Source organism: Montipora foliosa, chromosome 7, assembly GCF_036669935.1.
Source record: "Montipora foliosa isolate CH-2021 chromosome 7, ASM3666993v2, whole genome shotgun sequence".
NCBI lineage: Eukaryota > Metazoa > Cnidaria > Anthozoa > Scleractinia > Acroporidae > Montipora > Montipora foliosa.
Window position 1 is genome coordinate 27,153,238 of NC_090875.1, and position 16,242 is coordinate 27,169,479.

The 16,242-nt window shown below is 38.5% G+C and overlaps 1 protein-coding gene across 5 annotated transcripts in view; it reads left to right on the forward strand.

Annotated features, from left to right (window-relative positions):
• The window catches only part of LOC138011636 (uncharacterized), a 30,341-nt gene that overhangs the window by 7,132 nt on the left and 6,967 nt on the right, over nt 1–16,242 (forward strand). For 3 of the 5 annotated variants that reach the window (XM_068858748.1, XM_068858747.1, XM_068858744.1), the window contains 5 exons: nt 7,320–7,543; nt 11,265–11,394; nt 12,165–12,319; nt 13,330–13,661; nt 14,269–14,300. In XM_068858748.1, the coding sequence (XP_068714849.1) occupies nt 7,320–7,543; nt 11,265–11,394; nt 12,165–12,319; nt 13,330–13,661; nt 14,269–14,300 (873 nt within the window). Of the gene's footprint in view, nt 1–1,402; nt 1,976–7,319; nt 7,544–11,264; nt 11,395–12,164; nt 12,320–13,329; nt 13,662–14,268; nt 14,301–16,242 lie in introns of those variants that run through there. The other 2 variants (XM_068858746.1, XM_068858745.1) reach the window with 2 other exon arrangements.

Below are 16,242 nucleotides of genomic sequence, written 5' to 3' on the forward strand. Positions count from 1 at the left end.
CTTTCTCTGAACGTCGAAACTAGCCAACAAAACGAAAATTATAACCTGCACTAGCTATAGCAAAATGTTCAACGCTAATGACAGTTCGATAAACGGTACATGTAATACATATGTACAGTATTCAGCACAAAAGACATAAACTAAACCGCAAAAAAGTATTATGACAAATTCTTTCTTTTTCAAATAAGAAAACCTAGCGACAACAGATCTAGATACCAAACACTTGTAATTGATACCCCAATAAATTCTAAAACAGAAATGTCATAAGCTATCATTTAAGAAAAATACAAGGATATTTTCAGCCTAAAATCGGCAGAAAAATACGAATATTCAGCCTAAGCCGGAAAAACAACATTCTTATAAAAAAAAAGAGTGTACCAGGGAAAGTAATGAAAGAGCGAGTGGCAAAGAATGTAGCAATGTACACGAGGATACAGCTGTTTTGAGAAAGGTTGTTCAAAAGAAGACCTACAGTAACCTTACTTAGGGCCTCTTTATATGAGCCCGTTTGACCGGGCTGGCTCGGTTACCGAGATCTCGGTTTTTCCCGGAAAATTTTCTCGGCTTAAGGTGGCTGGAACCAGTTTCACCACTTTTAGAGACCTTCTTATTAGATGGGTTATAACTACTATACTGTATCACGTAACAGCAATGTTATGGTACCAAATCAAACACCAATTATTGCTTAACAAAATGCTCTCACTATTTTGACGTAAAAAGGTTGCCATGGCAACATGAAAGCTCTCCAAAAACACCCTCTATTCGTCTTTACTTGCTTATATCTCAAAAATGAACTCGGTGACCCCCATTTTTTATTGTAGAATAGTAATTAGCAATTTGAGATTAAAGTATCAGCAAAGTTTAACAAAATTCTTGGGAGCCAATTTAGAGCTACCTTAAATTTTCGAAAATTTAAGGTAGCCCTGAATTGGCTCCCAAGAATTTTTGTTAACTTTGCAGATAGTCCTATCTCAAATTGCTAATTACTATTTTACAATAAAAAATGGGGGTCACCGAGTTCGTTTTTACGATAAAAGCAAGTAAAGACGAAATATAGGGTGTTTTTGCTGAGCTTTCATGTTGCCATGGCAACCTTTTACGTCAAAATAGTGAGCGCATTTTGTTAAGTGATAATTGGTGTTTGGTATTGTACCATAAGATTTCTTTTACGTGATACCGTTTTGTAGTGACAACTCTTCTAATAAAAAGGTCCTTAAAAGTAGTGAAACTGGTTCCAGCCACCTTAAGCTCGATTACCAGCGTTCACTCCCGAAAACACGGGGAGGATACCCGAACACGAGTGAGCAGCGGAAATCGAATCTATTCTCGGCTCAGCTGGTCTCAAAAGCCCCGAAAACTTTTCGGGCCCGAAAAGCGATTTGTGAACCTAAAATTCTGCTTATTATGAAATAGGGAACTTTGAGCATGTTTTCAAAACCTTAGAAAATGAAACAATTGCAAATAATCATGACTTGAAACGTTTTCCTTTTGAAGAAACAAAGCGTTTTACGTCAACCGAAAGATGTCCGAAAAGTTTCGGGACTTTTGAGAAACGCCCCCAGGAAACTACAATTGTAGATCAGATTCCGGAAAGGAGGAATCACTTTTCACTTTTCAGTGACCCTTGATGGCAGCTTCATTTTGCTAATCCATTTATCAATATCAACATCCCATCTTTGTCTCAGGATGCTCGATTGGCTTATTCTCATTTGTTTCCTTTTATTAAGCCCAAGTGAAGGATTTCTATTCAACGTTTCCCGCGGAGACCTAGATAAATTTTCAAACATGGATTCTCCTGGAACGTGTTCCACGACGAACGACGTTGGGAAATCGTGGTGTGTGACAAGAAACGCTGGTTGCAGTGTCCAAGGTTGCTGCACTTGCATCTGTTCGTACAAGTATTCAACCTTCACAATGGATTCTTCCGTGGAAAAGGCAACCTGCGTGGAAAACTCATACATCCGTAATTTTTCTGGTACGCAATAATTTTAAGGCTTCGTGTTAAGGGAATGGATCTTTTTACAATATAAAACAAAAGCCAAATTTAGAAACACATGAAACGCCTTCCTCTCACATAAGCAAATTGCTCGGATTCAACACTTGAATTTTAAATTTTGTATTATTGAAAACTTTCATTTAAGATATAATCTAAACGGTTAGGTTAAACTGGAACAAAAATGAGCAAAACTAAAGCTTAAGCTATAACATGAGTTTTACTCAAACCTTCAGGTTAGAAAGTTATTTAGGTTGGCAACAATCAAGAACAAAGAACACAATGGTTTGTATTTGAAAAAAATAAAATCGCGAGGAAGCCTAAAAAGTAGCTAAAAAAAGATCGATTCTCAAAAACGAGAAGAACAAATTTAGTTTAATTTCAGGGTCGGACGGAAAACCAAATATTGAAGTGAACGTTTTATGTACATGGATGAGTTAAAAATACACCCTTTTTTTTATAAAAGAAAAAATTTTATAAGAATATCAAGGCTGAAAATTTGCGAAAATTTAAGAATATTTTAAGAATAAAGCCGAGGCTGAGATTTTGAAAAGAATAGATATAATTTTGTGAGTTGAAACATCTGTAAATACAATACAATTTTATGTTTTTAACTTAACCGTATAAATTATTCCTTTCTCTGAGCGTCGAAACTAGCCAACAAAACGAAAATTATAACCTGCACTAGCTATAGCAAAATGTTCAACGCTAATGACAGTTCGATAATCGGTACATGTAATACATATGTACAGTATTCAGCACAAAAGACATAAACTAAACCGCAAAAAAAGTATTATGACAAATTCTTTCTTTTTCAAATAAGAAAACCTAGCGACAACAGATCTAGATACCAAACACTTGTAATTGATACCCCAATAAATTCTAAAACAGAAATGTCATAAGCTATCATTTAAGAGAAATACAAGAATATTTTCAGCCTAAAATCGGCAGAAAAATACGAATATTCAGCCTAAGCCGGAAAAACAACATTCTTACAAAAAAAAAAAGAGTGTACCAAGGAAAGTAATGAAATAGCGAGTGTCAAAGAATGTAGAAATGTACGCGAGGATACAGCTGTTTCGAGAAAGGTTGTGCAAAAGAAACATTAATACACACACATACAATACATACTTAATTAACCACTCCCCATAGGGGCTTTTCACGGCCAATGGAACACAATCAACGAAACAACAGAACACAACAACTACAACTGTTAAAGGGAACCTCCACTAAAACAACAAAATAACTTTAAACCAGAGAACATAATGTTTACAATTGGAATTGCTCAATCTTTTTCCAATGAAAGCGTTTGTATTCGAGAAAAATAAATTCCAAAAACGCTTATTTTGGCTTTCAAATTTCCCGGGCGCCGCCATCTTGAATAATTGTGACGTAACTTGGTTGCCCTATTGTTCTGATACAAAGAGCGATTGTTCTGGAACAATAGGGCAACCAAGTTACGTCACAATTATTCAAGATGGCGGCGCCCGGGAAATTTGAAAGCCAAAATAAGCGTTTTTGGAATTTATTTTTCTCGAATACAAACGCTTTCATTGGAAAAAGATTGAGCAATTCCAATTGTAAACATTATGTTCTGTGGTTTAAAGTTATTTTGTTGTTTTAGTGGAGGTTCCCTTTAAGAATCCCAACTGGCCGGAGGCAAATCAGTTGGCTATTTACAAGTGCAGCTGGGAAGTTGAACCAGGGACTACCTGGAACAAATTCAACGAGTGGTCAGAGCGGGTCTTGAACCCGGGATCTCCGGATCTCAAGGCAAGCGCCCTAACCACTGGGCCACACTGTGCCTGTGCCAGTTTGAGTCAACGAATACATGATAGCAATGCTGTCGAAAACGTCACCTAGAAATACATGCTCACGCTATGTTACCTACATGGAGATATGAGTGAGTTTCAAAATTCAGTCAAATGATCCACACCATGAATTTGTAACAAAGGGTTAGGATTCAAAGAGAAAGCATGATTCTGACGACCTACAGTAACCTTACTTATTTTATGTCACGTTTTGCACAAAAAGTCGAAGAAATGTACCATAAATCGTGGCGCACGTGCAGAACCATCGTTTTTCTAATGAACCCTTTCGTTTTTGGATATGTTTTGGTAGCTTAATAGCGAGAGAGAGCTTCAACATAAGCCTAAGCGTACTGCTACTTCATCAATTTCACCCGAATATCTCGCCACCGTAGGTCTTCACTGGACGGTCGTGTCATCTTCGATTCTGGGCGTTCACTACAAGTTGAATTTATTTTATTGAATATCTCCGATACTACCTTTCGGCATTGTCGCGAACGCTAGCGCTCTTACGCTTCTCTTGGACAACCTTTTCCGAAAAGGGCTGTATACAGATATAAGTGTTAGTAATCAGTGGAAAAAGCACTGGAAGATAGAAAGAGTAAAATTTTTCTGTCGCAGAAAGACTGCTCAGCCAGTGTGGTTCAGTGGTTAGGGCGGTGGCCTTAAGATTGTGATCGAAGATCCTTCGTTCAAGACCCGTTCTCACCACTTGTTGAATTTGATTCTGGTGGCCCATGGATCAACTTCCTGCTACGCGCGCGCTACACTTGTCATGGCCAACTGATTTGCCTCAATCGTTCTTCCGTTCTGTTCGTTTCATTGGACCTTAAAAGCCCCCGTGGGGGAGGGGCCAAGTAATTATGTATGTAAACGAAAGAGATAAATGATCCTCGCTCTCAAGTTATCTCACGTCACCTGAAAAAATCGTGGTGTCTCCCGCCAACGAGATTCGAACCCATAATCTCTGCGATGCAGGTGCAATGCTGCTGAGCTATGAAGCCACACAGTTGGGAGCAGGCCAGAAGCCCATTTCCGAGTTGCTGCATGCCTCAGTTTCAAAGCGAGTCCTGGTGCACAACCATTCAAATGGAAATGAGTTGCGTATTCTTATGCAAATAAAACTCATTTCCCTTACAATAGTTGAGCACCAAGACTCACTTCGAAACCGAGACAAACAGCAACTCGGAAATGGCCTATTTGTTGGGCTCATATCCCTATACATACATTTTGGTATTAACTAAGTATATATTGTTCAAATTAACGTTTGCCAGGAGCGTGTGGGCTGTAACTAGAAAGCGGAAGAATTAAAAAATATCTTCTTTCAAAATAATCGGTCATTGTTTACAAAACTTTAAGCACTCTTGTTCTTGAACTAGATCACGCCGAGGACAATTACCCCTCTCTCTCGGTCAATACTGAAGAAGAAGCCTTTTACAATCTAGATTAATCCTGACTTGTTTTGTACTATATTTCGGATGGCCAAACTATCCTTCTTTAGCCAGGGACAATGTAAATTGCATTAGAGGGTATCGGAACGAGAAATACAAAATAACAGTCACATTTACAATAACCCTCCTTGTAAAATGAAAAGATTGAACTTGCAAATGCCATGCAGAAAGATAAGAATATATGGATATGTTTCTTCTTGCGGGATCGGTTAAGACCATTAGATCAGCATTACTGTGCTGGTGTTTACGAATAAAGGATTGATACGTACTAGATCACGACAATATATCACGGCAGAATCAAAATTGCATTTCATATATAGCTTTGTTGAGGTCGCTCTCGTCGAAGTCATAAAATGGAAGCGAGACGGACAATTTCAAATTGGGGTAAACTTTAAATAGAATGACGAGTGATTATGAAGGCCTATTAGAATAATTAGCACAGTTTATAATTAAGGAAGCAACTTAAGGTGGCTCAAACCGGTTTCAACAAATTAATTTGGTGCGGATGAATTAGAAGGATTAAGCCTTTAACACTGTTTCACTTAACGGCAATGTTACGGATACCAAATGAAATGGCAATAATTGCTTAACAAGATGCACATATTAAGGTAACGTAATAAACGTAAAACCATCTAAAAACGCTCTATATATTGTGTTTAATTAAGGGTTTATGTCTTAAAAACGAACTCGATGACCCAATTTTTTTCTTGCTGAAAAATGATGAGCAGGCTAAGACGAAACTCTCTGCAAAGTTAAAAAAAATCCGTGGAGAGGATTCAGAGAATTTTTTAAAACTTTGCAGAAAGTTTTATCCTAGCGTGGTAATTAATCACTTTTCAGCAATAAAAGAGGGGGTCACAGAGTTCGTTTTTGAGATATATGCGTTAAAGACAAAATATAAGCTGTTTTTAGATGGCTCTTTTGTTGCCATGGTAACCCGTTACGTCACATTAATTAGTGCATCTTGTTAAGCATCTATAGGTGTTTCATATGGCATCATAACATTACCTTTAAGTGAAAACCGTTGCTAGATTCAATCCTTCCAAATAGTACGGTTTGTTGAAAGTGTTAAAACTGGTTTGAGCCTCCTTAAGTAGATGATGACGACGATGAGGATGAACTTACGTGGCCTTTGCACAATCCGATCCTATAGCTCTTTCTAGAATGACTAGCGGCACATATGAGATAGGTGGAGCGTCACTGTGACTTATTGTGTTTTAACTACGGTGCACTGACGAGGGCCAATAAGCCCGAGACAGCTGTCTGCGTCTGTTTTCTGGTTCGAGCGCTGATCATGCTAGGTTTGGCTGACCGTAGTTGCATTTTGAAGAAAATGCCTTCGTGAACGTTGTTTGATCTGTCCTAACGTAAAGTGGTTCGTTCATGCTTATCACTGTTTGTGTTGATCTAACGTAATGCATACATCGTTACACGGCATTGCAATTTTTATAAATAAGTTTATAAATGAAGTGATGTTTACTTAAGTGTCAACTGAATTTAACGGGAGGGCAGTAATTGGGGACACGCACTGTACAGAAAACAAATCAAATCAACTCGTGTCAAATGATAGGTTGCGGGGTTTTTGAGGAGATAGGAAAACTGGAGTACCCGGAGAAAAACCTCTAGGTGCAGAGTAGAAAACCAACAAACACAACCCTGTTGTAACACCAGGTCTGAGAATCGACCCAGGGCCACATTGAGGGGAGGCAAGTACTCTCACCACTGAGCCATCCATGGTGTGAATAAGCAGTTAAAACACAAGACTTGAATGGGATTAGAACTAAGGACGGAATAATTGCGCCGCAAACTGTTCCCCCAAGTGAGCTATTAAGTCATCTTGGACCTGGTCATTTGCGAGTTTGTTTTTATACCGAAAGAGGTAAACTGGTTTGGTTTGAAAGAGAGAGGATACAAGAGATATGATCATAAAATTGAACATCACTTTGGCCGGAACACCTGCTAGACTTAACTCTACTTAAACTCTTCTTAAAAAAGTCCCGTTGGCGTTTTGTTGGAATCCTCGTAATACACTTTTCCACATTGTATTCATTTTTTTCTCATTCATAGGTTGTTCAACAACGTTTGCAACAGTAAGCAAATCAAATCCACTGGTGAGGTTAGATCTTGCTGTGCAGAGTTCCAAGGGGATTTCAAACATGAATAACAATCATGATTGTTTAATAGAGAATGTACTGTACCTTGACTTGAACACATGGAAAACTCTTGGATCCAAGGAGAAAAGCACATTTGCATTGGCAAAGACTAAAAAGTGGCCTTACATGGAGCTTCAGGTTAGTTGTTTCATGTCTGCCTCGCTGATTCAATCATACATCTTTTGTATGTTCTTTACTTAGTATCTTACTTAATATACTATCTGCGTTAAAAATATTGGCATTCCTGGTTGAGTCTACGTTTATCTCATTCATTCATTCACTCACTCACTCACTCACTAAAACAAACACTAAATACCCCATGGTACACAGAGAACATTGCCTGTAGGGCAGAACTTGGACGGTACCCTTTAAGTATAGACATAAAAGCTTCAATATTTAGTTACTCGCTTAGATTACAGCATAAAACAGTCAACCCTCTATTAAAGGAAGCCTTTCATCACGCAAAAAGTCACAGCCAATTTTTTGATGTATTAAATAATGACGAAACTATACGAATGCACTCTATAGGCAATACATCAAGCCAACTACACATTAAGAATGCTCGTTCCTCCATAAAGAATCAGCTTAAAAAGGACTACATTCGAAATTGGCTGAAGGCTCGCAACAACACTTCCGAAGGCTCTAGAGAGAAATTTACACACAAAGAAGTCAAATTCGACTACCAATTGGAAGACTATCTCAAAACTATCAGAAACCCAGCACATAGAATAAGTATGACAAAATTGCGTCTGGGGGTTCATAGCTTGCGAATACAGACTGGGAAATACGAAAATAGAGGTGCACCAATCCCAGTAGATGGAAGAACGTGTTTAGTCTGCAATAGAGGCTATATAGAAGATGAGCGGCACTTCTTGATGTATTGCCCAGGGTACGATAACATTAGAAATGAGCTCCATTCTCTCCTTTCAACACACGATGTTGCTTTCAAAAGCCTTAATGATGAGGATAAAATTAGGTATTTACTTACCCTAGAAAACGAAAGCACTTCAAAGATAATAGGTAAATACACATATTTAATGTTTCAGAAGAGAAAAGACTTCCTAAATGCAAAATAATTAAAATAATAATTTTATACCAATTGTATTACAAGTAATTGTATGATCTTTTTAGTTAATTAGTTATTCAAGTAGATATCATCACCTTTATTGTAACGAGACCGATACCTCCCTTTGGAGAGTAAGGCGCAATAAAGATTTACTGTTTACTGTTTACTGTTTACTCACTCACTCACTCACTCACTCACTCACTCACTCACTCACTCACTCACTCACTCACTCACTCACTCACTCACTCAACAACTTCAAGAGAGAAATGTACACAAAAGGAAGTTAAAAATAATTATCAATTTGAAAACTACCTGACATTAATTATAATGATTAAGCCAGCACAAAGAATTAGCCTGACAAGGTTTAGATTAGGATGTCATGCATTATGTTATGAATACAAACTGGCAAGTAGAGGAGCATTAATCCCAGTAGAAGAGCAAACGTGTTTAGTATTCAAAGAAAATTGCATAGAAAATGAACAGCATTTGTGGATGTATTGTCGGGATTTTACCCTTAAGACGTGAGCTGCACTCACATATTTCAAACGCTGACACTCGTTACACCAATAGGCCATTTCCGAGATCATGTCTTCCTCATCTTCAACGCGAGTCTAAGTGCGAAGTTTTTGTTATGAAAATTAGTTTTCATTCATATGTAAAGTAGAACCAATTACCATTACAAAAGCTTCGCACTTAGACTCGCTTTGAAGAGGAGGCAGACTTGAACTCGGAAATGGCCTATTTAAGTAATAACGAGAAGACGAAATATTTACTTACAGCAGAAAACAGGGTTACATCTAAAATAATAGGTAAAAATATCAGTTTAATGTTTCAAAAAAGAAAAGAGAATCTTAATTCACAAATGTAATAAGCGCTATGAATTTTCTAATTACTTGTATACGGATATGGTAAATGTTATTTTGTATTTTTATTAGTTAATGTTCAAACATTTATTGTAACTAGACCAATACCTCCCTTGGAGAGTAGAGAGAGTTTCAATCAAAAAGGACGGAGACAATCCAGTAAACCAATCAAAACTCGAAGTAATTATACGTAGCCGATACAAAGCGCGTGGCCCGGTTGTTCAAAAGCCGATTAACGCTAATCCCAGATTAAAAATTAACCAAGGAGTTTATTTCTCTACTCCCAAATGCTGTTCAACGCTGATATTCGCGGGCAAAACTTTACATTTGAAGAAGTCAATCTTGAAAAACAAAAATAAGAAAAAGAAACTTTTACCAAAAAGTTGAAAACATGGAACAAACGTTTACGCTAATCCTGGATTAACTTAATCGGCTTTCAAGGAGTTTATTTCTCTACTCCCAAATGCTGTTCAACGCTGTTATTCGCGGGCAAAACTTTACATTTGAAGAAGTCAATCTTGAAAAACAAAAATAAGTAAAAGAAACTTTCACCAAAAAGTTGAAAACATGGATCAAAAGTTTACGCTAATCCTGGATTAACTTAATCGGCTTTCAAATAACCGGATCCTGATTGGTTGAAAAAGTTGCGCGAGAACTTTTAACCACTCAGTGAGTGAAGTAATGCAAAACCAAAGTAATTCGCTAATCACTTTCGACTCTCAATTGAAAACCGCTCTAAGACGCAATAAAGAATACTATTACTATCACTCATTCGTTCATCCACTAACTCAGTCAGTCAGTATCTAGTGGCCGCCTTTTTCAAGCGTAGCACTGACAACAGAGAGTGTACTAAGAGGTGACGCTATGGGACTTTCTAATCATCGACAAGCGACTTTGAATATACCGAAAAAACTGCGACAGTCAAAACGAAAAGCACTGAAAAATACAACGCTAATTTTGACCTCACGGAAAAGAGCCTAGAAGAGGTAATGACCATTGCGGTAACATCGGGAAGGTTACCGAGAAAATGTGTAGCAAGGAAGACATTTGAAACGCCGGAAAAACGACGTTTGTCCGTCGTGGGGTGTTATAGGCAGAGAAAGTGTGTAACAACATTCCAGGAATAAAATTCGTATGAACGGTATGGTTATTTGGAGAGAATATTGACATTTTCCCATCGGGTCCTGGCGTGCTCCACGTGACCTCAAACGTCGCGTTGTCAGGACAACAACAGTAACGAAATGTGCAGAAATGTAAATCGCACGTGCGGAATGTGCACGACCATCGTTTTTGTTCATTAAAGGGGCTAGGTCACGCAATTTTAGGCAATTGCAGCACTGATCGAATGGTCATAGAATTAACTAAAATATCAAAATAACTGTTCAAAACTATAGAAGAATTCTAACAAAACACAGGGAAGCCAAGAAGGGACATGGATGGACAAAACTGGAGAGGATTGAAATGGATTGAATTTGGGTAAATTTGAAAAACGTCGGCCCACCTTTTTTCAAATTTATATCAGTCTATATCAAGATGTCATTTACAAAGCTGGAAAATCATTCTCAAGTTGTTATATGGGCATGATTTTGCAAATGAAAGACTCTTGCTCTGCCAATTTGATGTTTAGAGCTCATAATTAACAAAATTAAACAAAATTACCTGAAATAGCGTGACCTAGCCCCTTTAAGCTGATTGTTTCACCACTTATGTCCAGGATTGAAATTGCCAGCAAAATCTTATCGCAAAAATCGGAAGAATAGCAAATTAATAACGAAGAGAACGAAACAAAAGGCAAAGGCACCCTAAGAAAGCCGCAAATGTAGCAAATATCGCAAAATTTGCATCATATCATCATCATCATCATCACTCTAAGATATTTATTCGGGAATTTACATATTCTTACATAACTGCTATTTTTTTGTTTCACCAGTGGAATGGAACCATGACCCCGTCATACTTTGGCTACATTATGAAACTGGAGATGAACTGTAGCAGTGGTCCAGGCAAGAAAGGAGGAACACAGTTCTGCGTTGTGTTTAAAACAAAGGGCAATCGCACATGTAAATATGAAAGATCCTTTTAGGGTGGGAGGGGTACTTGGTTCAGTGAGCAGCTGTTATAATGGTTCGGGGAATTGCCCTAGAAGACAAGAGACCGAAACAGGCATACACTAGGCACAATGAATATAATAAATATAGGATATGTAATATTCTATTTATTATAAAAACACCAATGAAATACTAAATCATTTCACGAAAGGGATCGAAAAGCGCGATTTTTATACGTAACCATAGCAACAGTGATATCTTCACGTGTGAAGATATCTGGTTGGTTATCTGGTTGTTTTTAATTAAAACCCGCAAATTTTGCTATTTCACCTATACACAGATACACATCGTCCGATTTTCCGGATTCCGGAATCCCCGAGGACTCCAGAAAATGTGAGGCTTTAGAATTCGGAATCCACAGATTTCGATGGAATCTCGGCTCCTTTTCAGCCGAACTCCGGAATCCACGACTCGGGATCCGGGATCAACTATTTAGGATCCGACGGCCACCTCGATTCCTTTACAAGGGCGATGCAATACTTAATCGACCGCTCATAGGGGCTTTTCTTGGACAATCACGTAAAAGAGTAGAACGGAACAACTTTAAGAATCCCAACTGGCCGGGGGCAAACCAGTTGACTATTTACAAATGCAGTTGCACTGGGCTGCACGGCTTCCTCCAGCAACAAAGTGTGATATGTGACAAATGAAGCTACACAGTTCCTTGTCCCTGATTCTTCAATAGTATTTTTGTGTCCGATTTTTTGTTGTCACTTCAACAGGGTTCATTTCAGGATCCACGCAGGCTCCGACGAAATCCATTGCTACAAAAAGTACTCTAACCCGAAATGTAACCAGAGAAAATCAGTCGTCCCCCATAGCGATGACGTCCGTGACAACACAAAGACGAACTGTTGCGGTAACATCCTCAGGACAGGTTGGTTGGCTAAATTTATTTCTTCTGTGTGTATAGGCCTGTGACGGGAAGGGAGGAGAGGGGGGGGGGGGGGTGGTGGGGAGTGGTGGAATAAGAAATACGGGAGAACTTCAGGATCCACTTACATTTCTCTTATCATTCGAATCTGGACATGATTTCCATTCAGGTTGTCGACACTTCAGTCAAACCGACCGGTTGCTAAAGTATTTGAGCATCGTACTTTCGTTCTTGCGAGTTCACAACACTCAGGGCTTTAAAACTAACTGAGGAGAAAGCGCTGCCTTTGTAATTTCATTAGGACATAGTCAGACTTTCAAGTCTTCTCTGATAACGAATATAACTCGTGGGTATCGCCGGTCTCACTGTGGGACGTTAAAGAATCTACATAATGCTGTTCGTGAAGAATCCCCGGAGACCCACGGCGTTGGTGGTCTACCTCTCGGAGAATTGTAAATTTCCATGAAACCGATCTTGTATGTGCGGTAGTGTATAAATCCAGTAACACTACCACCATTACCGTTCTTTTCAGTGCATTGGCTCCCTCCATCATCTTCAACAAGGCATGATAAGGGAGCGGAGAGGGCGAATATTGTGGTGCAAGGGATTGAAAGAGATGGGAAATGGAACAATAGGTGGAGCTGGGATCAATAGAGCGGTTTTCCATTGAGTCTCGAAAGTAATTGGCGAATTGCTTTGGTTTTGCATTATTTCACTCAGTGATTGGCTCAAAGTTCTCGCGATATTTTTTCAACCAATCAGAAGTGAAACCAAAACCAATCGTGGCTCGCGCGTGCACATTTTCCCGCGCTTTGTGTCGGCTGTGTGTAATTACATGTACTTCGAGTTTTTATTGGTTTACTGCATTGTCTCCGTCCTTTTTGATTGGCCAAAGTAATTACTTTGGTTTTGGTTTTACGACACTCAATTGAAACTCGCTCTATGGGCACTGAAATCATACAATTTTTGTCATGGATAAATGATTTGTATTAAGCGCTTGATTTGTAATCTAGGTTGCAACCTCTAAAAGGACCACAGGAAGGAAATTAAATTCATCAGAAATTACGTTTGCAACGTCACCAGATACTAAAAGAGTTACTTCGAAGTCTAAAGATTCGTCAGCGACAACAGCATCTCCGCGAACAGGACAAGTAACACAAAAGTCCACAACAACTGATTATTACATGGGAAGCGACAAGTTCAAGAAAAGGGAAAACAAAGTGAGGGGCAAAAAGGGAAAACAAGAGATGATAACGATCGCCGTTGTGGCTGGTGTGGCCGCAGTGTTCTGCTTACTTGTTCTGCTGCTTGTCTGGTTTATTATCAGACAACGAAAAACAAACAGGTAGTTTGTATGTTGCATAATATTCCTCTAAAATTACTAGGCCGAGAAGCGAACTGAAGCTTTCCGGATCAACATTCAGAATTGAAAATGCCTCAGGAGGAAGGACTGCTTTACTCATGAAAGGACACAGTTTCGAGCAAGAGGCCCTCTTTTTCTGGGAGGTTACTAAGGAAGTATATATTTCGCATCCCTTTATAACCTCGTTTAGCATTTGTTCGATGAAGGGGACTTTTGAGAATTCTATTAGATAATTGTAAGCATTCAAATATGATTGTGACGTGAACGAGTGCCATTTGTGCTATATACGGTACTAGACTACGGAGTAAAGTCAAAGAAAAGTAACTTTTTTGGTTGAGTACCTATAGAGAGCACGTAACAGATAATTACGTATAGAGAGGCAAAGGGAGCCGGTCTACAGTCATCCTATTGAGGCAGAACAGGGAACCGTTTATATGATGAATATTGGTAAAGTTGTGTAATATTTGACTTTGAAGTGCAGGGTATCGGCGGTTTAAGAGGGAGACTGGATTCCAGTCCTTATAATATTTTGTTGTGAAAAATGAGGGTCATATTAATCTTTCAAAATGATCTCTTTTTTTTTTCACAGATTACCAGCAAATAGTGTTACTGAAACAACAGGTAGTATGTTTTGGTATAACATGGAACATCGTTATAATAATTTGACAAAATAAGCCTGTGAAAACCTAGACTTGAACAAGGATCGAACCATTGAGGTCCCGAATCGAGCTCCATCAAGCCAGTAAGCTTAGTAGTCAACTGACTGGGAGCTGCCGATCACTTGCGAATTCGTATCAAACTACGAAGATTAGCGAGTGTGGGGATAAGTTTGCGGAAAGAAAGATTTATTATAGTTTCCCCAATCATATTGAAATTTAAAGTTTTCCAAACTATTCGGACTTAAATATCAGAGAAAACACTCTCACCCTCTTTATCTTGAATACGATAACGCCTAATATATATGCAAACGTGAAAACCTTGCGATAAGCTAGAAACACATCGAAGAAGAACCAAATAAGCCTGTACTAATGTGCATATTAAGTGCGGGCTATAGACGAAAGAAAAAATATCATCCTCGCATGCACTTATCTGGACAATTTAATTAAGCAATTGTCTCTTATAGACAACTGAAAAATTCAGGTAGGTCCAATGGAATTCCAACGTAGAGGTCATGGGATCGAATCTCGTCGGAACAACTTGGAATTTTCGGGTGTCCATAAGTGACAATTATTTTAATAGTCCAGATACGTGCGATGATAATTTCTCTTCAAGTAAAGCTATGATCCTTGCAGTTATGGACGCAATTTTAGCAATTGCGTAGAGAAGCCTGAAGAATTCAGGACTTCAACGGGGTTAACCCGTGACCTCGCGATACCGGTGCGACGCTCTAACCAACTGAGCTATGAAGCCACTGACGTTGGGAGCTGGTCATTTGTGGATTCTTATTTTCCCGTGAGGAATGAATCGATGAACGAAATGATATATCAAATGAATCATATACTGAACAGTTGGTTAGATCGTCCCACCGGTACCGCTAGGTCACGGGTTCAAACTCCGTTGAAGTCCTGAATTTTTCAGGCTTCTCCGACGCAATTGCTAAAATTGCGTCCATCATAGCTTTACTTGATTTCATATCCGCAGTTCAGTATATGATTCATTTCATATTTCATTTCGTTTATAATTTCTCGGTTCGTTTAAAACCAATAGTGTGCGCAAACAAATTATTGGACCTGTGGTGCGTCTCTCAAAGGAAGGTGTACAAACGAAAATATTCGAAAAAAAAAGAAACTGTTCTGAAAAAAAGATTTCATTTTGTTTAGCTTGAAAGCGAAAATGTTAGAAAAATATTACTTTACTGTGAAAAAGAACACGTAATTTGTATTCAAATGTCATGGAATCAGAGAGTGGAAAATCAAACTTCGTGAATGATGGAGGGTCATTGGAGTGAAATGTTCATTCTTCAACTTTTGAAGTTGCGAAAGAAGCCTGAAAAAAAAGTCTAGGTTTGACCCCAATTTGAAGCAATAGGCGACGTTCGATATATCAATATATACTTGGCTGCGAGGCTTTATGGTTAAATTTGAATATTATTTTGTATAGAAATCTCCCCTGAGATTTGTGAGACAAACATGACAGAACTGAGCCGTGAAATTTGACCATATAGCCTCGTAGAAAGGCCCGAATATTGATATATCGAACTCTGCCTATTACTGGATTTGTTTCCAGGCTTCTTTTGCAATTGCATAAGTTGCGCAATTTACTTCGGTAAGCTCTTTAACATCAATTAACTCAACTCGGCAGTTGAAATTTTGGATACATAAAATGAACTCGCTCTTCACCAGGTCCCAGTTAATAGAGCAGACTGCAGTATACAACGCGCATTTCACCGTCACGGGTTCATATCCCGGACGTTCGAGCCTGTATTTTTTCAAGCTTCTTTGACAACTTCATAAGTTGCACATTTAAGTGCGATGTTTTTCCCAAGTTCAAATTTATGAATTATCATCATGTTCTCTATCAGGGGCAAAGTTTCTTTGCTAGCTTTCCAAATATAGCAACATTT